The sequence below is a fragment of the Phyllobates terribilis genome, unplaced genomic scaffold, assembly GCF_046119375.1.
Source record: "Phyllobates terribilis strain yellow unplaced genomic scaffold, ASM4611937v1 Scaffold_2__4_contigs__length_985480577, whole genome shotgun sequence".
Lineage (NCBI taxonomy): Eukaryota > Metazoa > Chordata > Amphibia > Anura > Dendrobatidae > Phyllobates > Phyllobates terribilis.
In genome coordinates, this window is record NW_027362762.1 from 175,348,478 (window position 1) to 175,365,892 (window position 17,415).

Below are 17,415 nucleotides of genomic sequence, written 5' to 3' on the forward strand. Positions count from 1 at the left end.
TTACAGCGGTGGAGACAGTCGCTCACTACAATGGTGTCAGGCGCTCGCTCAGGTGTAAACAAGAATTATAAGATTTTATTTAAAAGACTGTTCACACTGTTAACCCATTCAGTACTGCAGCTGCTCCACAAGGTCTCATTGTTTTTTTGTTTTAGATTGGGGAGATTTATTTTTTCTTCTTCTTCCCTTTCTGAGCGGGGGGTTCTGGTGTCTTCCCTTCTGCTAGTGCAAGTTTTTCTTTCAATGCCAGAAGCTTCTGTACCTCACCGTCGATCACTGATTTCTCTGCCTTCTTGCCCTTTAACTCCCGAACAATAATACCCTAAAAACATCAAATGATTTGGATTATTTTATATATATTTTTTTAAATCTAATCTACAAAATGCAGAAGATATTCTAAAACTGGAGCTCGCACACAGTATTGTGAGATGGGAGCCGGGGCCACAAGGCTGATGGTAAGACGTTAAATGTCTGGTTGTGATCCTAAAAATGATACGATGCCGGAACCAACAGGTGGTTCTGCTTATGGTATATTTGCCGTGGATTATACAATACCAGGCAAGTGGATGACATATTAAACATTTCTTCCAAATGCTACAGACATTTTCCAAGGGGAAAATGAAAATGTTCAATCTAAAACCTGATTATTCTGCTGTGAAAATGCAATGGAGCAGTTGTGAAATTCCAATTTTGCTTCAGATCAGTCGCAGAAGTGTGTGGACCTATCCTATAGGCAATCTGTGACTGCAGCTTAGCTATAGCGGATCTAAGTGTCACATACTGTTTTGTTATTGGCTTAGAATGCTGCTTTGTCTATCCCCCATGCTTTACACTGCTGTTCTGCTTAGTGAGAATGTAGGTGGAAGAACTGATGTCCATTAGGCCATGTTCACACATCAAACAATTGCGCCATCAAGTAATTGAAGACCATGAGGACTCTGATTACATCTTTTATATGTATCCAAATCCACATTTATCAGCTTAAGAAATGAGAGCTCATGAGCTTTGAAATTCTGTTCCCCATCCAAATCCTTGTACACGACACCTGTCTTCTTACCTGTTTCTCTACCTCTTGCGTTAACCCTTTTATCCTCTCCAGATCACCAACTTTTGCGGTTTCTTTGTCTGTGTCAGCCGGTGGTGATGGCGCTTTAGGCTCAGCTTTCACCTGTAGATATAGACGCCTGAACCATTAGTGGGAGATGGATTCGGACACGGAAAACACAGAAGCGTCAGGAGTGAAATATACAACTTCATGCACAGCAGCCGCTTTATATGTTAGTGCACGCTGTTATAGAAGCAATGCATCTCAACTAAAACCATCCATAATGTGAGACCCTCATAAAACAAGAACGGGAAGAACTGAATTCAGTGCAGCAGTCAAAATAGTGGTCTGCATTACGTGGCATCTAGCTCTGGTCGCTGCTGTTAGAATCCAGCCAGTAACTGCGGTGTATGGCGCTCTATACACCCACACCTGATGTAGGGCATAAATGTACATCATAGCACGGCAAGGGATTATACTATGGGGGGGGGGGGGGTAGCGGATAATTCAGAAAATTTGATCTGTGCTGCTCCGGTCAGGCATCTAGTCCAATATGGCAGCCAGTCCTCACTTTTCCTCCTGGTATCCTTACTAATCCCTGTGATGTCAAGACATAGGTCATAGGGCCTGGTAAGCACCAGAGGTGCCCAGGATAACGTGTGAAGAAGTGCCTGCCTGCCTGCCATGGAGGACCAGACTTGACGCAGAACCAAATTGCTCATCATTAATACAAAAAGGCTGATTGGCCTCAATTAAATGGACGCTAATGTGTGTTTGTGTGTGTGTATATGTAATGAGCAACAGATTGTGAGCCCCACTGAAGACAGCGACTGATGACAATCTCTGTACAATGTGTTGGCGCTATATGAGCAAAGGCAAAATGAGTATTAAATATTATGGCACAAAAAGGTAAAAGCAGTAAGCCAGCATGCATCATATAAAACGGTTGGTTACCTGCTTCTCGATGCAGTCACCATTCAGCTGAAGGAAGGAAAGTAAGAACCACAGCAGAAGAATGAGGCTTGGCAGAGAATGACCACCATGTATTATGTAAATGACTAAGATGGCAAGTGCATTCTGTCAGGCTTAGTTATCTAAATTATCTATCTATTCTATCTAATTTACAATTAGGGAGACATTAGGAATATTTTAATGTTATGCACACTTTTGCATCTAATATTTTTATTGCTCCTATTGCATTGAAAGTACGCATAGCCTAAAAAAATGTGACACTTAAGTAGACTCCATTAAAATGTCCACCCATTCTGCTGCAGAGTCCTCCACCTAGCTACCTGGTCTGCCAAATCTGACATATTCTTCAAAGCTATCAGAGCTACGCTCCTGCCTCTGACAGCCTGTTGATCTCTTTCTCGCCCTTCTCTCAGTGGTAGAGCAATCAGGAGGGAAAGAGAGGAAGGATGTACACAGCAGATCAGAGTGTGGAGAGGTAAGAAAGCATTTAACTTCCCAGAGAAACAGGCTATAGATAGAAGGAAAGCACAGAAAAGGCAAATCACTCCAGGAGTAAACCTATGCTGACAGCTAGTGAAGTCAGCAGAACCCAGGACACATGAACCCCACATTCACCACATATAACAGAGGATGTGCCCACAAGACAAAGTATCTGAAACTTGCTAAGAAATTGTATATACTGTGATCTGAAAATTAAATAAAAAAAATGAAGATTGTAGAGTGAAAGTTAGATCAATTTTATTAGTCAAAAAATAAACAAATGTAAGTATCTATGGTTTACAGCATATAAAGTATTATTCATTCAGATCAGGGGAGTTTAGGCTTTCGTCAAAATGGTCAACCAAAAAAACCCCATTAAAACTGTTCCTTCCTTGCTTCAAAAGAGAACTTTTTTTTACAATATGCACATTAAGTTCTCTCAGTGCACTCTTGGCATGGTTAGATGCCTCGGTGCACGGCTACACTGCTACACCCACTTATTTAGATTACCATCACTTCTTCTATGTTGAGTAATAGTCCTGTTTTTCCCAGAGCAAGAGCTGTCAGAAGATAAACCTCCATTATGTGATCAACACACAAATCACTCTCACCTTGCAGCTCACATCACTACACAGCCATATCTGAGAAATGACAGCAGCAAGGAGAGAGTGATGTGAGTGCTCACTTCTGCACTGCATTGATAGCAGACAAGACAAGCAACGTCAGCAGCGAGGAGAGAATGATGTGTGTGCTCACTGCTGCACTGAAGTGATAGCAGACAAGACCAGCAATGTCAGCAGCAAGGAGAGAGTGATGTGTGTGCTCACTCCTGCACTGAAGTAATAGAGGAGTCAAGCAATGTCAGCTGGGCGGAAAGAGTGATTTGTCATTCTTACACTGAAGTGATAGCAGACGAGACAAGCAATGTCAGCAGCGAGGAGAGAGTGATGTGAGTGCTCACTCCTGCACTGAAGTGATGGCAGAGGAGTCAAGCGATGTTAGCAGCAAAGAGAGAGTGATGTGTCTTGTCTGGCTCCTGCACAGGGACAGTACACACATAACAGAGTTCTATATTCAGCCAGCGTTGGCCAGGGAAAGCCAGCACCATCAATCAACATAGAAGGAGTGGTCAAATCTAAATAAGTGGGTGCAATGGTGCACCGAGGCATTTAGCTAGAGGAATGGTGCACCGAGGCATTTAGCTAGAGGAATGGTGCACCGAGGCATTTAGCTAGAGCAATGGTGCAATGAGCACCATCATTTGCATATTACAATAACGTTTTTCTTTTGAGCAATGGAGGAACAGATTAAAAAAAAAAGATATATTGTTGCTCTATGAAAAGAACGATTTTATTGTTGCTCTCTCTCTCTAACAAGGCTATGTGGTAAGTATGAAGTATAAATTTGGGGGAGATGACCAGTCACCACGTCTGTAATGTATGATTTAGTGAATACTTACACGCTCCGTGGAGATTATTTTCTTAGTAGTCTGCCTTGTGTCATTTATCAGTTTGTCCAATAAACATGAATAAACTGACACTTGGGTTTTACAAATTGGAGGTGTGCCTCCATGCAGTCTGACATTGTCCAATCATTGCGGACCATGCAGGGACAAACCTCTTGACAACACCCAGTCATTTATTCTTATATTCTTTGGAAGAATAAGGGGGATCAGTACAACGCAGAGATCTCAGAAAAGATATGCTAGGATTGTCTTTTCAAGGTGATTTCAAGTATTTACTACAACTGACACGTGATGACAGATCGCAGCTCACAAGCTGACAGAACCAATATTACAGAAGGTCTTCACCTCGATTTGCACAGCTCTATACTCTAATACAACTCACCTGTCCACCTCCGAAACGCTTCCTCAAAGACTCAACCTGGTCATTTTCCAATTTCTGAAACAATGGGCTCACCTGAGAGATTACAGAATGCATTGATCATTACATTAGTTAACCATGACATTAGGATTTTGGAGAGTAACCATTGTTTTAATTTTTTTTTCATAAATCCGAAATACAAGTGAAATTAAGAACCTTTGTAATATATTTTTAAAGAAATTAGCTTTTTTTCCCTCTTCCTGCACTGATCATTCTCAATTCATTGCATTCTGTCACAAATATATTGTGGGCCAGGAGTCTGTGTCAATTACCTTAAGTGTGGCCATTAGCTGAAGTGTGAGAAACATGAATTAATCCTGAATTGAACCTGAAGTGAACTGAAGGTAACTGGATACTAAGTCAAAGTAAACAATGTTTGTGTTTGTTTTTACTCTCATCCCCTTAATCCTTCACCTTTTTCAACCACCCCTTATCCCTACACCTGGCAACAAATTCTTCATCTCTCGCTCCATTCTCCCCACCCATCTCACCTCCTCCTCAGAGCTATTCCTCAACATACAATCCTTTGCCTCCAAACACAGACAGCCACCTCATGCCCTCTCCTGCTCCCACCTACTAACGCTTTCTCTGCCCCTCCTCACTGCCGGCGACATCTCTCCACATCCCGGCCCTCCTCACCACATCCCCACAGTCACTTCCACCTCCTACCCACGATCTATCCCAAACTCTCGTAACCCTTCTAACCTTATACCCATCCGCCCAGCCCCCGCTTCCTCAGTCCCCCTAACAGGAGCTCTATGGAACGCTCGCTCTGTCTGCAACAAACTTTCCTACATTCACGATTTCTTCATCACTAACAAGCTTTCCTTCCTCGGCATCACTGAAACTGGCTCACCGCCTCCGACACGGCCTCTCCTGCTGCACTTTCCTACGGCGGATTCCACCTCTCCCATACCCACCACCCCACCTGCAAGCACGGTGGAGGAATAAGTTTCCTCCTCTCAGATAACTGCTTCTTCACCCATATCCCACTGTCACCCTCAATTACTCTCCCCTCTTTTTAAGTGCACTGCGTGCGCATCTACTCCCCCTCCAACCTCCAACTGGCTGTCATCTACCACCCCCCAGGATCAGCCACCACTTTCTTTGACCACTTCACCACTTGGCTACTTCATTTCCTCTCCGTTGACATCCCCACTATCCTCATGGGCGACTTCAACATCCCCATTGACACTTCCCTGTCAGCTGCCGCTAAGCTTCTATCCCTCACTTCCTCCTTCGGTCTTACCCAGTGGTCTTCCACACCCACCCACAAAGACGGCAACACGCTGGACCTCATCTTCACCCGCCTCTGTTCCCTATCTAACCTCTCTAACTCACCTCTCCTTCTCTCTGACCACAACCTACTTACATTCTCCTCTCCAGGGCAACAATCCCCACTCCACGAACTTGCATACCCTCGCAGAAAACTCAAACACCTTGACCTACACTCACTCTCTGAATCCCTTCTCCCTCTTACAGACATTAGTTCTTTACATGATGCAGATGTTGCTGCCGCTTTATACAACACCACAACAGCTGCAGCTCTCGATTCAGTCGCTCCCCTCACACATACCAAAGCTCGCACAATCAACAGCCAACCCTGGCACACCAGCCTAACTAAAGAACTGCGACGGGTCTCCAGGGTTGCTGAGCGTAGATGGAAAAGTTCCCACTCCAATGAGCACTTCATCGCATTCAAACAGTCCCTCACTACCTTCAAGTCCACACTCACTGCGGCAAAACAAACATACTTCTCATCTCTCATATCCTCCCTGTCTCACAACCCCAAACAACTATTCAACACCTTCAATTCTCTCCTCCGTCCCCCAGTGCCTCCCTCCCTCTCCTCTTATTTCAGCTGAAGACTTTGCCTCATTCTTCAAGCAGAAGATTGACACCATCAGACAAAGCTTTTTCCTAAAGCCCCCACAGCCCCTCCCCACACCTACTCAACCCTCCTCCTCCAAAACCACATTCTCCACCATTACGGAAGATCAACTTTCCTCTTTACTCTCCAAATCACACCTCACCACCTGTAAACTTGACCCAATCCCGTCCCACCTCATCCCAAAACTTACCACTATCTTCACCCCACCCCTAGCCCACCTCTTCAACCTGTCACTAACAACTGGTGTCTTCCCCTCATGCTTCAAACATGCCTCAATCACACCCATCCTCAAAAAGCCCTCCCTTGACCCATCCTCTCTGTCTAGCTATCGCCCCATATCACTTCTCCTCTATGCCTCAAAACTACTGGAACAACACGTCCATTCTGAGCAGTCCTCCCACCTCTCCTCCAGCTCCCTCTTCGACCGCCTATAATCTGGTTTCCGACCGCACCATTCTACTGAAACTGCACTGACTAAAGTCACCAACGACCTACTAACCGCCAAATCTAAGCGACACTACTCTGTCCTCCTCATCCTAGACCTGTCATCTGCCTTCGACACAGTGGACCATTCCCTCTTACTACAAACTCTCTCATCTCTCGGCACCACAGACTTGGCCCTATCCTGGATCTCCTCATACCTAACAGACAGGACATTCAGTGTCTCTCACTCACAGACCACCTCCTCATCTCGCCCCCTATCTGTCAGTGTCCCCCAAGGTTCAGTTCTAGGACCCCTGCTCTTCTCCATCTACACCTTAGGCCTGGCACAGCTCATAGAGTCTCATGGCTTTGATTATCACCTCTATGCTGATGACACACAGACCCGATATCACCTCCTTACTAACCAAAATCCCACAATGTCTGTCTGCTATTTCATCCTTCTTCTCTGCTAGATTTCTAAAACTTAACATGGACAAAACAGAATTCATCATCTTTCCGCCATCTCATTCAACACCCCCCAACTGACCTATCTATCAAAGTCAATGGCTGCCCACTCTCCCCAGTCCCTCAGGCTCGCTGCCTTGGGGTAACCCTGGAACTCTTCTTCAAACCACATATCCAAGCCCTTTCCACTTGCTGCCGACTCCAACTCAAAAATATCTCCAGGATCCGCACATTCCTCAACCATGAATCGGCAAAAACACTAGTGCATGCCCTCATCATCTCCCGCCTTGACTACTGCAACCTCCTGCTCTGTGGCCTCCCTTCTACCACTCTCGCACCCCTCCAATCCATCCTAAACTCTGCTGCCCGACTAATCCACCTGTCCACCCGCTATTCCCCGGCCTCTCCTCTCTGTCAATCTCTTCACTGGCTCCCCATTGCCCAGAGACTTCAGTTCAAAACCCTAACCATGGCATACAAAGCCATTCACAACCTGTCTCCTCCATATATCTCTGACCTAGTCTCCCGTTACATACCCGCACGCAACCTCCGATCCTCACAAGATCTCCTTCACTACTCCCCTCTTATCTCCTCCTCCCACAATTGCATACAAGATTTCTCCCGTGCTTCCCCAACACATCAGACTCTCGTCGACCGTGGAAACCTTCAAAAAAAGCCTGAAGACCCACCTCTTCCGACAAGCCTACAACCTGCAGTAACCACCACTCCACCATACCGCTGCACGACCAGCTCTACCCTCACCTACTGTATCCTCACCCATCCCTTGTAGACTGTGAGCCCTCACGGGCAGGGTCCTCGCTCCTCCTGTACCAGTCGCCGTCACATTGTGTTCAAGATTATTGTAATTGTTCTTGTATGTATACCCCTTTTTCACATGTAAAGTGCCATGGAATAAATGGCGCTATAATAATAAATAATAATAATAATTCACAGGTAAAATCTGTCTTCAGAGAATACAGATATTCCTGTTACTGAGATAGGAGATGACAGTTGGTGCCTATAAAATTCCATGGAACTTGCAGTAGAATGTCCGCCTCTAGCTCCTCCTCCCTTCATAGAATTTTAAAAGCGCCAACTGCCATCTCCTATCTCAGTAATGGGAAAATCTGTCTTCATTAAATTCACATATTACCCATGAACTGAGAATAAATGATCAGTCTAGGAGGAAATAAAAGCTGATCTCTCTGATAAGATATATAACAAAGTTTCTTATTTTCATGTGTATTATTGATTTCTGAAATAAAAATAAAAACAACGTATTACTGATTTATGAAATTGAATTAAAATGACTCACTGCTCCAATGCGATGGCCTTGGGGTAGGATGCAGTGGAAATCCCGGGTCAGCACACTCGCTTCTTGTGGCATAAGTAGCTGTTCTTGGATGACCGCGCTTATTGAGGGCATATATGGCTGCAGCATAACTGAAAGGAGAGCCGCCATATTTACTGCCAAGCCAGTCACTGTGCCCGCACGTGTCCTGCAGTACAAGCACATCATTGAATGTATATATCCACAAAAGAAGACATTAAATTAAACTCCATGACTCATTAGAACATTTTTGACTGAAGGAGGTTAGATAATTCTACAATTCCCTAAGCTGCGGTGTGCTAACTTAAGCACACCGCACCCCTATGGCTTACCCCTTCTTTGCATTTTAAGGGGGTCTGCTGCCCACAGATCAGCACCCCCAGCCCCAAGGGAGCGCTTCCTTGGCTCCATACTCTTTAGTATGTACCAACAAGGACTGAATCATGTATGGTTAAAGGGGTTGTCCAGTGAAAATAAGTCCTCACTATCATCAGGATAGGTGACAATTTGCTGATCGGTGTGGGTCCGAAACGCTGGGCCCTTCCTGGACTGATCAGCAGAACGGGAAATTTTTTATCCCAGATGGGAAACTTTTATCCCCATTACAAAATGGAGCGGCAGGTTGGACGCCCGACCGCTGATCCATTCATTCTCTATGGGGCTGCCAGAAAAATCTGAGCACAGTGCTTGGCAGTCCCCTAAGGAAAGAATGGAGCAGCGGTTGAGGTTATGCGCTGCAGCTCCAATCTAACAGGGATAAGTTTCTCGTGTAGGTCCCAACAATCAGACCCCCATGAATCAAAGAATTATTACCCATCCTGCGGACAAGTGATAAAGGGATTTTCCTGTAAAAAGAAGTTAAGATCTTGAAATATAAAACGCTATGCAACCTATATCACAACCACGACTGAGTCCAGTGGGGGGAGGGGGGCCCACAGTGCTGCAGACCCAATTACAGAAAGCGGCAGCACTGTCTTCAGACTTGCATGTACAGGGCCGGCGTCTATAGTAGGGTGCTCACATGCAGAAGCTGTGCTCTGGACTCCAGGGCTTTGGGCATGGGATCTGAGCAGCACCAGTGGTTGTATTGCTAAAGTATGGCTGCCTGATCCACCTCATAGCTACACGCTGTGCCCGATGCTGGTGGAGGAGGCAGAGAGCAGGTGAGGGTGAGTAAGAAACTAGTTACGTCACTGATAATAGCACAAGATAATGTAAAATGCTTTCTATATTGTGCAATATAAGAATGAATACACTTACTGTTCCTGCGGGGTCCCTTTAATGCATTTCCATGGTTCGTTCACTTGGATGTATTGGTTTCCATGACGAGAAATGTTCAGAATACATCTCAGGGCATCACGAATGCTGAAAGGATAGGACCCTATTAATGCTAACCCTTCCATTTCTAGTCTTATTAAGACAAGACTCGAAAATCCAAAGCTGAAGCATTGTCCCCCTGATGACCCCCTGCAACTTACCGAACTTTCTCCAATAGCTGGTTGTACTGGTGTAGTTCAGCTGTGACCTGCGCCAGGAGCCTCTTGTCCTCAGCAAGCAGCTCCATCTTGGGAACGTGACCGTTAAAGAACTTCTGCACAAACATGCCAGCCCTGAAACCAATTTATTTATTTATTTTACTTACATATCTAGTGCCATTAATTCCACAGCACTTCACAGACATTAATATCACTGTCCCCATTGGGGCTCACAATCTAGATTCCCTATCAGTAGGTCTTTGGAATGTGGGAGGAAACCGGAGAACCTGGAGGAAACCCACACAAATATCCAAGACCCCAGCTCTGCAATGCTGCAGTGCTAAACACTGAGCCACCGGGCTGCCTATGTATGTAGACTTACCAATCATATGTTTAAAGGTTTGTTCATGGAACTTCTAGGGAACAAGTCAGGATCCAAGTCACCCAAACCAAAAACAGCCTGAATCAGAGATCGGCTCCCTCATTACCACCATGCATGTGCTACTCTAAGGTCCCACTTTCAGTATTCGGTCAGTATTTTTTCTCAGGAGTGGGAGACAAAACCAGGAGTGGGTGATAAATGCAGAATTGGTGACTTGTTTCTATTATACCTTTTCTCTGATTGATCCTCACCTGGTTTTGGCTCCCACTCCTGAGAAAAAATACTGACCAAATACTGATAGTGGGGCCGAGGCGTAAAAGTGTCAATCTAGCTAGGCCGACGGGGCGAAGCCGGAGCGGTCATACCTGTGTTTCTCTGAAATGTCGCAGCATGTTAGTAATGAAGGAGCCGTTCACGCTGCCTGTGGTTCAGACAGCATGAATCATATGACAACTTGAATTTAAAAGGATAATACATTGACCTATTTTCCTAGATAATGTCCTTCAAGTCTGTTAATAACCCTTTTGAAGAAATGTGCAGTATTTCCAGAATACAAAATATTCTTTTCAGCATTTTTTTGCCTCTATGTGTCCTCCTTGTAATGTACACATGTGGTGTTGGGGTGAGGCTCTGGACAGAATCAGTCTCCTCCACCCTCTGGCAGCTGACAATACAGCCCTTTTCTACTGAAGTCATCTCAGCTCTAGTGGCAATAAAGGCTTTTTTCTGACAAGCAGGGCAGAAAGTTATTTAGGCACATGGAGGGGGTGGTTCAGTTATGACAACCCCTATAGATACGGTAAATGCTACTTTTTGTGTTGGTGATTAAATATCTATGACGTTATATCTGTAACATTTATTTACCTGTTGACAAAGTTACCCAGGTTGTTAAGCAGCTCTGAATTATTTTTCAGCATCAGATCGCTCCAGCTGAATGCACTGTCCTGCCCCTCGGGCCGCACATAGAGGAGATAAAATCTCCAAATGTCAGCGGGAATACCAGTGTCCTTTGCCATGTCACCAAACACACCCACTCCGCGACTCTTAGAGAATTTTCCATCCTCATAATTCAGGTATTCTGTTTGGAAGAAAATTCAGAATTATAGTATAACCATATTTATACCCAAAAAAGATTATTAACCTCTTCGTGGCCGGTTTTCATTTTGCGTTTTCGCTTTTTCCTCCCCTTCTTCCCAGAGCCATAACTTACATATTCTTCTGTCCACATAGACATGAGGGCTTGTTTTTTTGGAAAATGGGGAAAAAAATTCCACAAGTGGGGAGAAATTGTGAAAAAACCCCACAATTCTGACATTGTTTTTTGGGAATTGTTTTCACGGTGTACATTTTGTGGTAAAAATGACCTGGCAATATGATTCTGCTCATCAGTACCATTATAATGATATCAAACATAGCCAGCTTCTTTTTATTATTTTAGTGGTGAAAAAAAACAGAAGAATGCAAAAAAAAAAAATAATTTGGTGGTTGTGTCCCCATTTTCCGAGACCTGTAACGTTTTCATTTATAGGACAATGGAGCTGTATGATGGCTTATTTTTTTTTTTTTTTGGGGGGGGGGGGGGGGGGGGCGAGATGACATTTTTATTGATACATTTTGGTATAGATATCACATTTTGGTCACTTGTTGCAGCATTTTTTTGCGGTATTGCTGCAGTCCCAAAAAAAGCGTAATTTAAACAGTATTGAATTTTTTCCGTTTACGGTGTTTACCAATTGGGTTAATTATTTTTATATTTTGATAGATCGGACTTTTCTGAATGTGGTCATAACACAAATGTGTATTTTTTATTACCTTTATTTTTATTGGTGGAAAATGGGGTGATTTGAACTTATGTTTTTTTTTTTCATATTTGTAAAACTTTTTTTTTTAACTTTTCAATGTACTTGTTAATTCCCTTGGAGACCTCAACATGCGATCATCTGATGGCTTGTGCTATACACAGCGATGCCATAGTATTGCTGCATATAGTATAAATCACGGTGTCCTTTGAAGCACGGCCACAGACAAAGTTAGTAAGGAGTTTAGTCATGATAAGCACATTGGTCTTCGCATCACAGGCGTGCTGATGAATGACGCGCACCCCTGCCGGCGCGTTGGTAATGCCGCGGTCACAGTTTGAAAGCAGCATTAAACAGGTTAACAATAGTGATGATCGAGCATGCTTGTTGCTCGAGATTTACGAGCATGCTCGGGCGAACACCTATTATCTTCAGCGTGCTCGGGCGTTAAGTTTTCGTCGCTCCGTGAACATGATTTGCTACTGTTTGACAGCTTTAATACATGTGAGGAATGCTGGAAAAACAGGCATTCCTCACATGTATTAAAGCTGTCAAACAGTTGCAAATCGTGTTCAGGGAGTGACGAAAACTTAACGCCCGAGCACGCTGAAAATAATAGGTGCTCGCCGAGCATGCTCGTAAATCTCGAGCAACGAGCATGCTCGCTCATCACTAGTTAACAATAGTGAAACTCCATCCGCGATTGTTAGAGGCAGGTCCTGGCTGGAACACACAGCCATTACCTGCCAGGTGTCGGACGGGCTCACCCCCTGAGCCTGCTCCATACATCCACTTCCGACTTTTGCCGTACATGTGCTGTGCATCTCGTGAAGGTGTTAAACAATGGTTTCTAGTGTGTATTCGATAATTATATAACAGGTATATTGGCCAAATGTAAGATTATTTGTCTGAAAATTCAAGATGACTAGCAAACCCCAACCTGGCAGCCCTAGGACTGCATGGCTGGAACATCCCTATGAGAAATGCTCCAGAGTGATGGACTCCAGGGATGGGATTCTTTCCCAGACACTAACAGCATTTTAGACTGTAGCAAACAGCCCGATGGAGCAATAAGTGAACGGCTTTACAATCTAAATTAATCACCCACGTAGAAAGATGTTGCCTTATTTCTTGGCAAGTTAGGTGAAATAACATTTCAATAAACTACTAAATAATAATATAAAACACCGCCAAGTATAGTAATACCGCTGCCAGTGTGGGGATGGTGCACTACTACCAGCTAACCAAGCCCACTCTACATTACATTACATTTCCACTTTAGGACTAGCGTTTTGAGACAGAAGATTAGAAAATAGCTGGTAAGTAGATGGCAAGAGGAAAACACGTGATAGTGACAAGTCAGAAACGCGTGTATGGAGATGTATCTCCTCCATTGGATGCATTTGGCATCTCAGCCACCTACCTGTAGCTATGAGGTGGTTCACCAATGTGTAGTTGTCTTCTGCTCCCAGGAGACAGGATGGGAAGATAACACTATGAAATGGAACATTGTCCTTTGCCATAAAGTTATAGAGCTGGACCTGAGGATGTGGAGCACAAAAAGAATAATTAAAAAACATGTATATGTAATAGGTGGGAAATTAATCTCTGAAAAAAAAGAGATGTACAATTTTATATGAATAAATCTCATGTAATGAAATAAAAATGTTGACAAAGTATCAAATATACATTATGTCAGCACATTACTGTGGGCAAACTGAGGACCAAGACAGCCAACAGTGGCCCACGAGCCGCATCCTGCTCTCCCCCACACACCCGCCGCTCGCTGTCACAGCAGACAGCAGTGAATATATTGGTGGAGGATGGGGCCGCCGCCTCCTTCTTCCACCAATCAGGGTGTGAGACAACAAACGTGATGACGTCAATTCAACACGCTGCTGCTGAGAGTCAGTGCACAGGAGACAGGAGCAGAGCACCGGGGGAACAGGAGAGAGGCGAGTATGTGGTGTTGTCTTTTTTCATACGTATGGGATATTTGTATGTATACATGGAGGCTATGTGGGGCTCACCCTGTATACGTGGAGGCTATGTGGGGCTCACCCTGTATACGTGGAGGCTATGTGGGGCTCACCCTGTATACGTGGAGGCTATGTGGGGCTCACCCTGTATACGTGGAGGCTATGTGGGGCTCACCCTGTATACGTGGAGGCTATGTGGGGCTCACCCTGTATACGTGGAGGCTATGTGGGGCTCACCCTGTATACGTGGAGGCTATGTGGGGCTCACCCTGTATACGTGGAGGCTATGTGGGGCTCACCCTGTATACGTGGAGGCTATGTGGGGCTGACCCTATATACGTGGAGGCTATGTGGGGCTGACCCTGTATACGTGGAGGCTATATGGGGCTCACCCTGTATACGTGGAGGCTATGTGGGGCTCACCCTGTATACATGGAGGCTATGTGGGGCTCATATTGTATATAGTGAAGCTATGTGGGGGCCCATACTGTATATAGGAGGCTATGTAAGGGCTCATACTGTATATAACAGGGTATGTGGGGCTCATACATTATATAGGAGGCTATGTGAGGCTCATACTGTATACAGAAGGCTATGTGGGGCTCATACTGTATATAAGAGGCTATGTGGGGCTCATACTGTATATAAGAGGCTATGTGGGGGCTCGTACTGAATGTAGGAGGCTATGTGGGGGCTCATGCTAAATGTAGAAGGCTATGTGGGGGCTCATAATGAATGTGGGAGGCCATGTGGGGGCTCATACTGAATGTAGAAGACTACGTGGGGGCTCATACTGTATATAGGAAGCTATGTGGGGGCCCATACTGTATATAGGAGGCTATGTTTGGGCACATTGTATATAAGAGGCTATGTGGGGGCTCTTATGGTATAGTATATAGGGGGCTCATATGATATATAGGGGGCTGTGTACGGGCTTATACAGTATATAGGGGGGTGTCTGCATAATGAATTCTGCTCAATATTAAGTGATTAATATGAATATAAATAATATGTTAATATTAATATTGAGCAGAATTAATTTCAGCCTATTGGTTTGGCCCCCATAACAGTCACGGTATGTCAGGGAAAATTAATTTGCCACCCCTGCTGTGGACTAATCTGACAACATGGCTATCACTACAAATAGAGATCTCCTATATACAAGGATGCACCCACAAGTAAGTGTATAATATAGAAAGCGTAATATTGCATATTACATTGGCATGAGATAATACAATTATTGTAGATTGCACTATTACCTGCTGAGGATTTTTCCACCATTTCTCCCACTGGTCTGTATAATTGGCTGTAATAGAAATATACCCAATTGGAGCATCAAACCAGACGTAAAACACCTGGAAAACAACATTTTAGGTTATGACTTGTTAGAAATAGCACAAGACATTTGACTGCAAATCAGGTGGTAAAACAGAACGCACCTTGTCTGTGAAGCCCTCCAGTGGCACGGGCGTGCCCCACTTCAAGTCTCTGGTGATGCATCTTGGTTTCAAACCATCTCGGATCCAGGAGCGCGTAATAAAACGGGCATTCGATGTCCAGTCTCCAGTTGAAAAGGACAGTTCCAGAAATTTCTCCAAGCGCTCTTCTAGCTGAGAAGACATAAATAATAATATAACTTAGTAAGGCAACGAATGGTGGGTAATATATGTACAAGATAACATATTATTAAGAAAAAAATCATATTCATTACTAAACAACCACAAAAAACATTTCCTCAAGCTAAAAGTAGCATTTACGCCACGGAGAAAAGGAAGTTTCAGCACTCGTCTTATCAAAAGATAAAAAAAATCTGAATCCTTTATTTCATAATAATAAAATTCAATATTATAAAAAAAACATAAAAACAATCCAAATAGAAAAAAAACAATCTTATAAGCCTACACGTTTCAAACGGATATTACTGCTCTGTGGCCTCCCCTCTAACACTCTTGCATCCCTCCAATCTATCCTAAACTCTGCAGCCTGACTAATCCACCTGTCCCCCCGCTATTCCCCGGCCTCTCCCCTCTGTCAATCCCTTCACTGGCTCCCCATTGCCCAGAGAATCCAGTTCAAGACCCTAACCTTGGCATACAAAGCCATCCACAACCTGTCTCCTCCATACATCTGTGACCTAGTCTCCCGGTACTTACCTGCATGCATTCTCCGATCCTCACAAGATCTCCCCACAATCGCATACAAGATTTCTCCCGTGCATCCCCCCTTCTCTGGAACTCTCTACCCCACCATTTCTTACTCTCGCCTACTGTTGAAACCTTCAAAAGGAACCTGAAGACCCACCTCTTACGACAAGCCTACAACCTGCAGTAACCACAGCTCCACCATACCGCTGTACGACCAGCTCTACCCTCACCTACTGTATCCCCACCCATCCCTTGTAGACTGTGAGCCCTCGCAGGCAGGGCAGGTCCTCTTTCCTCCTGTTCCTGTTGGTGACTTGTATGGTTTATGATTATTGTACTTGTTTTCATTATGTATACCCTTTTCACATGTAAAGTGCCATGGAATAAATAGTGCTATAATAATAATTTAAATGGTTCTTAGTCATAGCTAAAGATATTGGCCCCGATTCATCAAAACCAGTGATTTTTCTCACCGGCCTTGATGAGTGGGTGTGGTGGAGCAAGACGTTCCCAATTCATGAAGAGGTGCACACCATTGGGGTACTTTCTGGAGTATGGAAAACCACAGCTCGTCATGAACTAGACAATCTGTGGCGTGTCTCTCCCCCACCCCAGCTCTGCCCATTCCAAAGAAGTTGAAAGAAACTGGCGTGAAAACGGCAAAAGTCACAACATTTTCCCGCAACTCTGAGTTGTGCCAACATTTTCGACTTTTAAAGGCTTTTACAACACTTTATTTGGCGTAACAGCTTTCATGAATCAGGGCCTCCATCTTTAAATAGATCTTATATAGTGCTGGAACTTCCTTTTCTCCTAACCATATTGTGGTATCCAACAACCAGCTAGGATCTATTGCTGTACACCATCTACCAGGCAATCACGTGGTATGAACTATTTTGGACAGTTCATTCTTGGAAGGTGAACTGGAAAAAGGTTTCCATTTTTCCTACACATCATTTATGCCATCCATGACAATCATACTTCGCATGGATAACAGCAGATAGGAGAAAAGAGGAAAACTTTACATATCTGTGCAGTCTTATTCGTGTTGATCAGTATTTATCCATATGCCGCATGAGAAAAGAAGTAAATTGTGATTTTAGACATTCAAGGCATATACAAATGATCTATCACAGCCACTATCTCC

General features: G+C 44.2%; 1 protein-coding gene across 2 annotated transcripts in view; it reads right to left on the reverse strand.

Annotated features, from left to right (window-relative positions):
- The window catches only part of MARS1 (methionyl-tRNA synthetase 1), a 50,271-nt gene continuing 32,856 nt past the window's right edge, over window positions 1–17,415 (reverse strand). The window contains exons 12-22 of one of the 2 annotated variants that reach the window (XM_073663312.1): window positions 15,564–15,734; window positions 15,384–15,479; window positions 13,569–13,686; window positions 11,211–11,424; window positions 9,968–10,099; window positions 9,750–9,854; window positions 8,475–8,658; window positions 4,345–4,416; window positions 2,000–2,026; window positions 1,058–1,168; window positions 1–322 (exon numbers count right to left, since the gene is read on the reverse strand). In XM_073663312.1, coding sequence (XP_073519413.1) covers window positions 167–322; window positions 1,058–1,168; window positions 2,000–2,026; window positions 4,345–4,416; window positions 8,475–8,658; window positions 9,750–9,854; window positions 9,968–10,099; window positions 11,211–11,424; window positions 13,569–13,686; window positions 15,384–15,479; window positions 15,564–15,734 — 1,386 coding nt within the window. In that variant the 3' untranslated portion in view covers window positions 1–166. The remainder of the gene's footprint in view (window positions 323–1,057; window positions 1,169–1,999; window positions 2,027–4,344; window positions 4,417–8,474; window positions 8,659–9,749; window positions 9,855–9,967; window positions 10,100–11,210; window positions 11,425–13,568; window positions 13,687–15,383; window positions 15,480–15,563; window positions 15,735–17,415) is intronic. The other variant, XM_073663314.1, reaches the window with a different exon arrangement.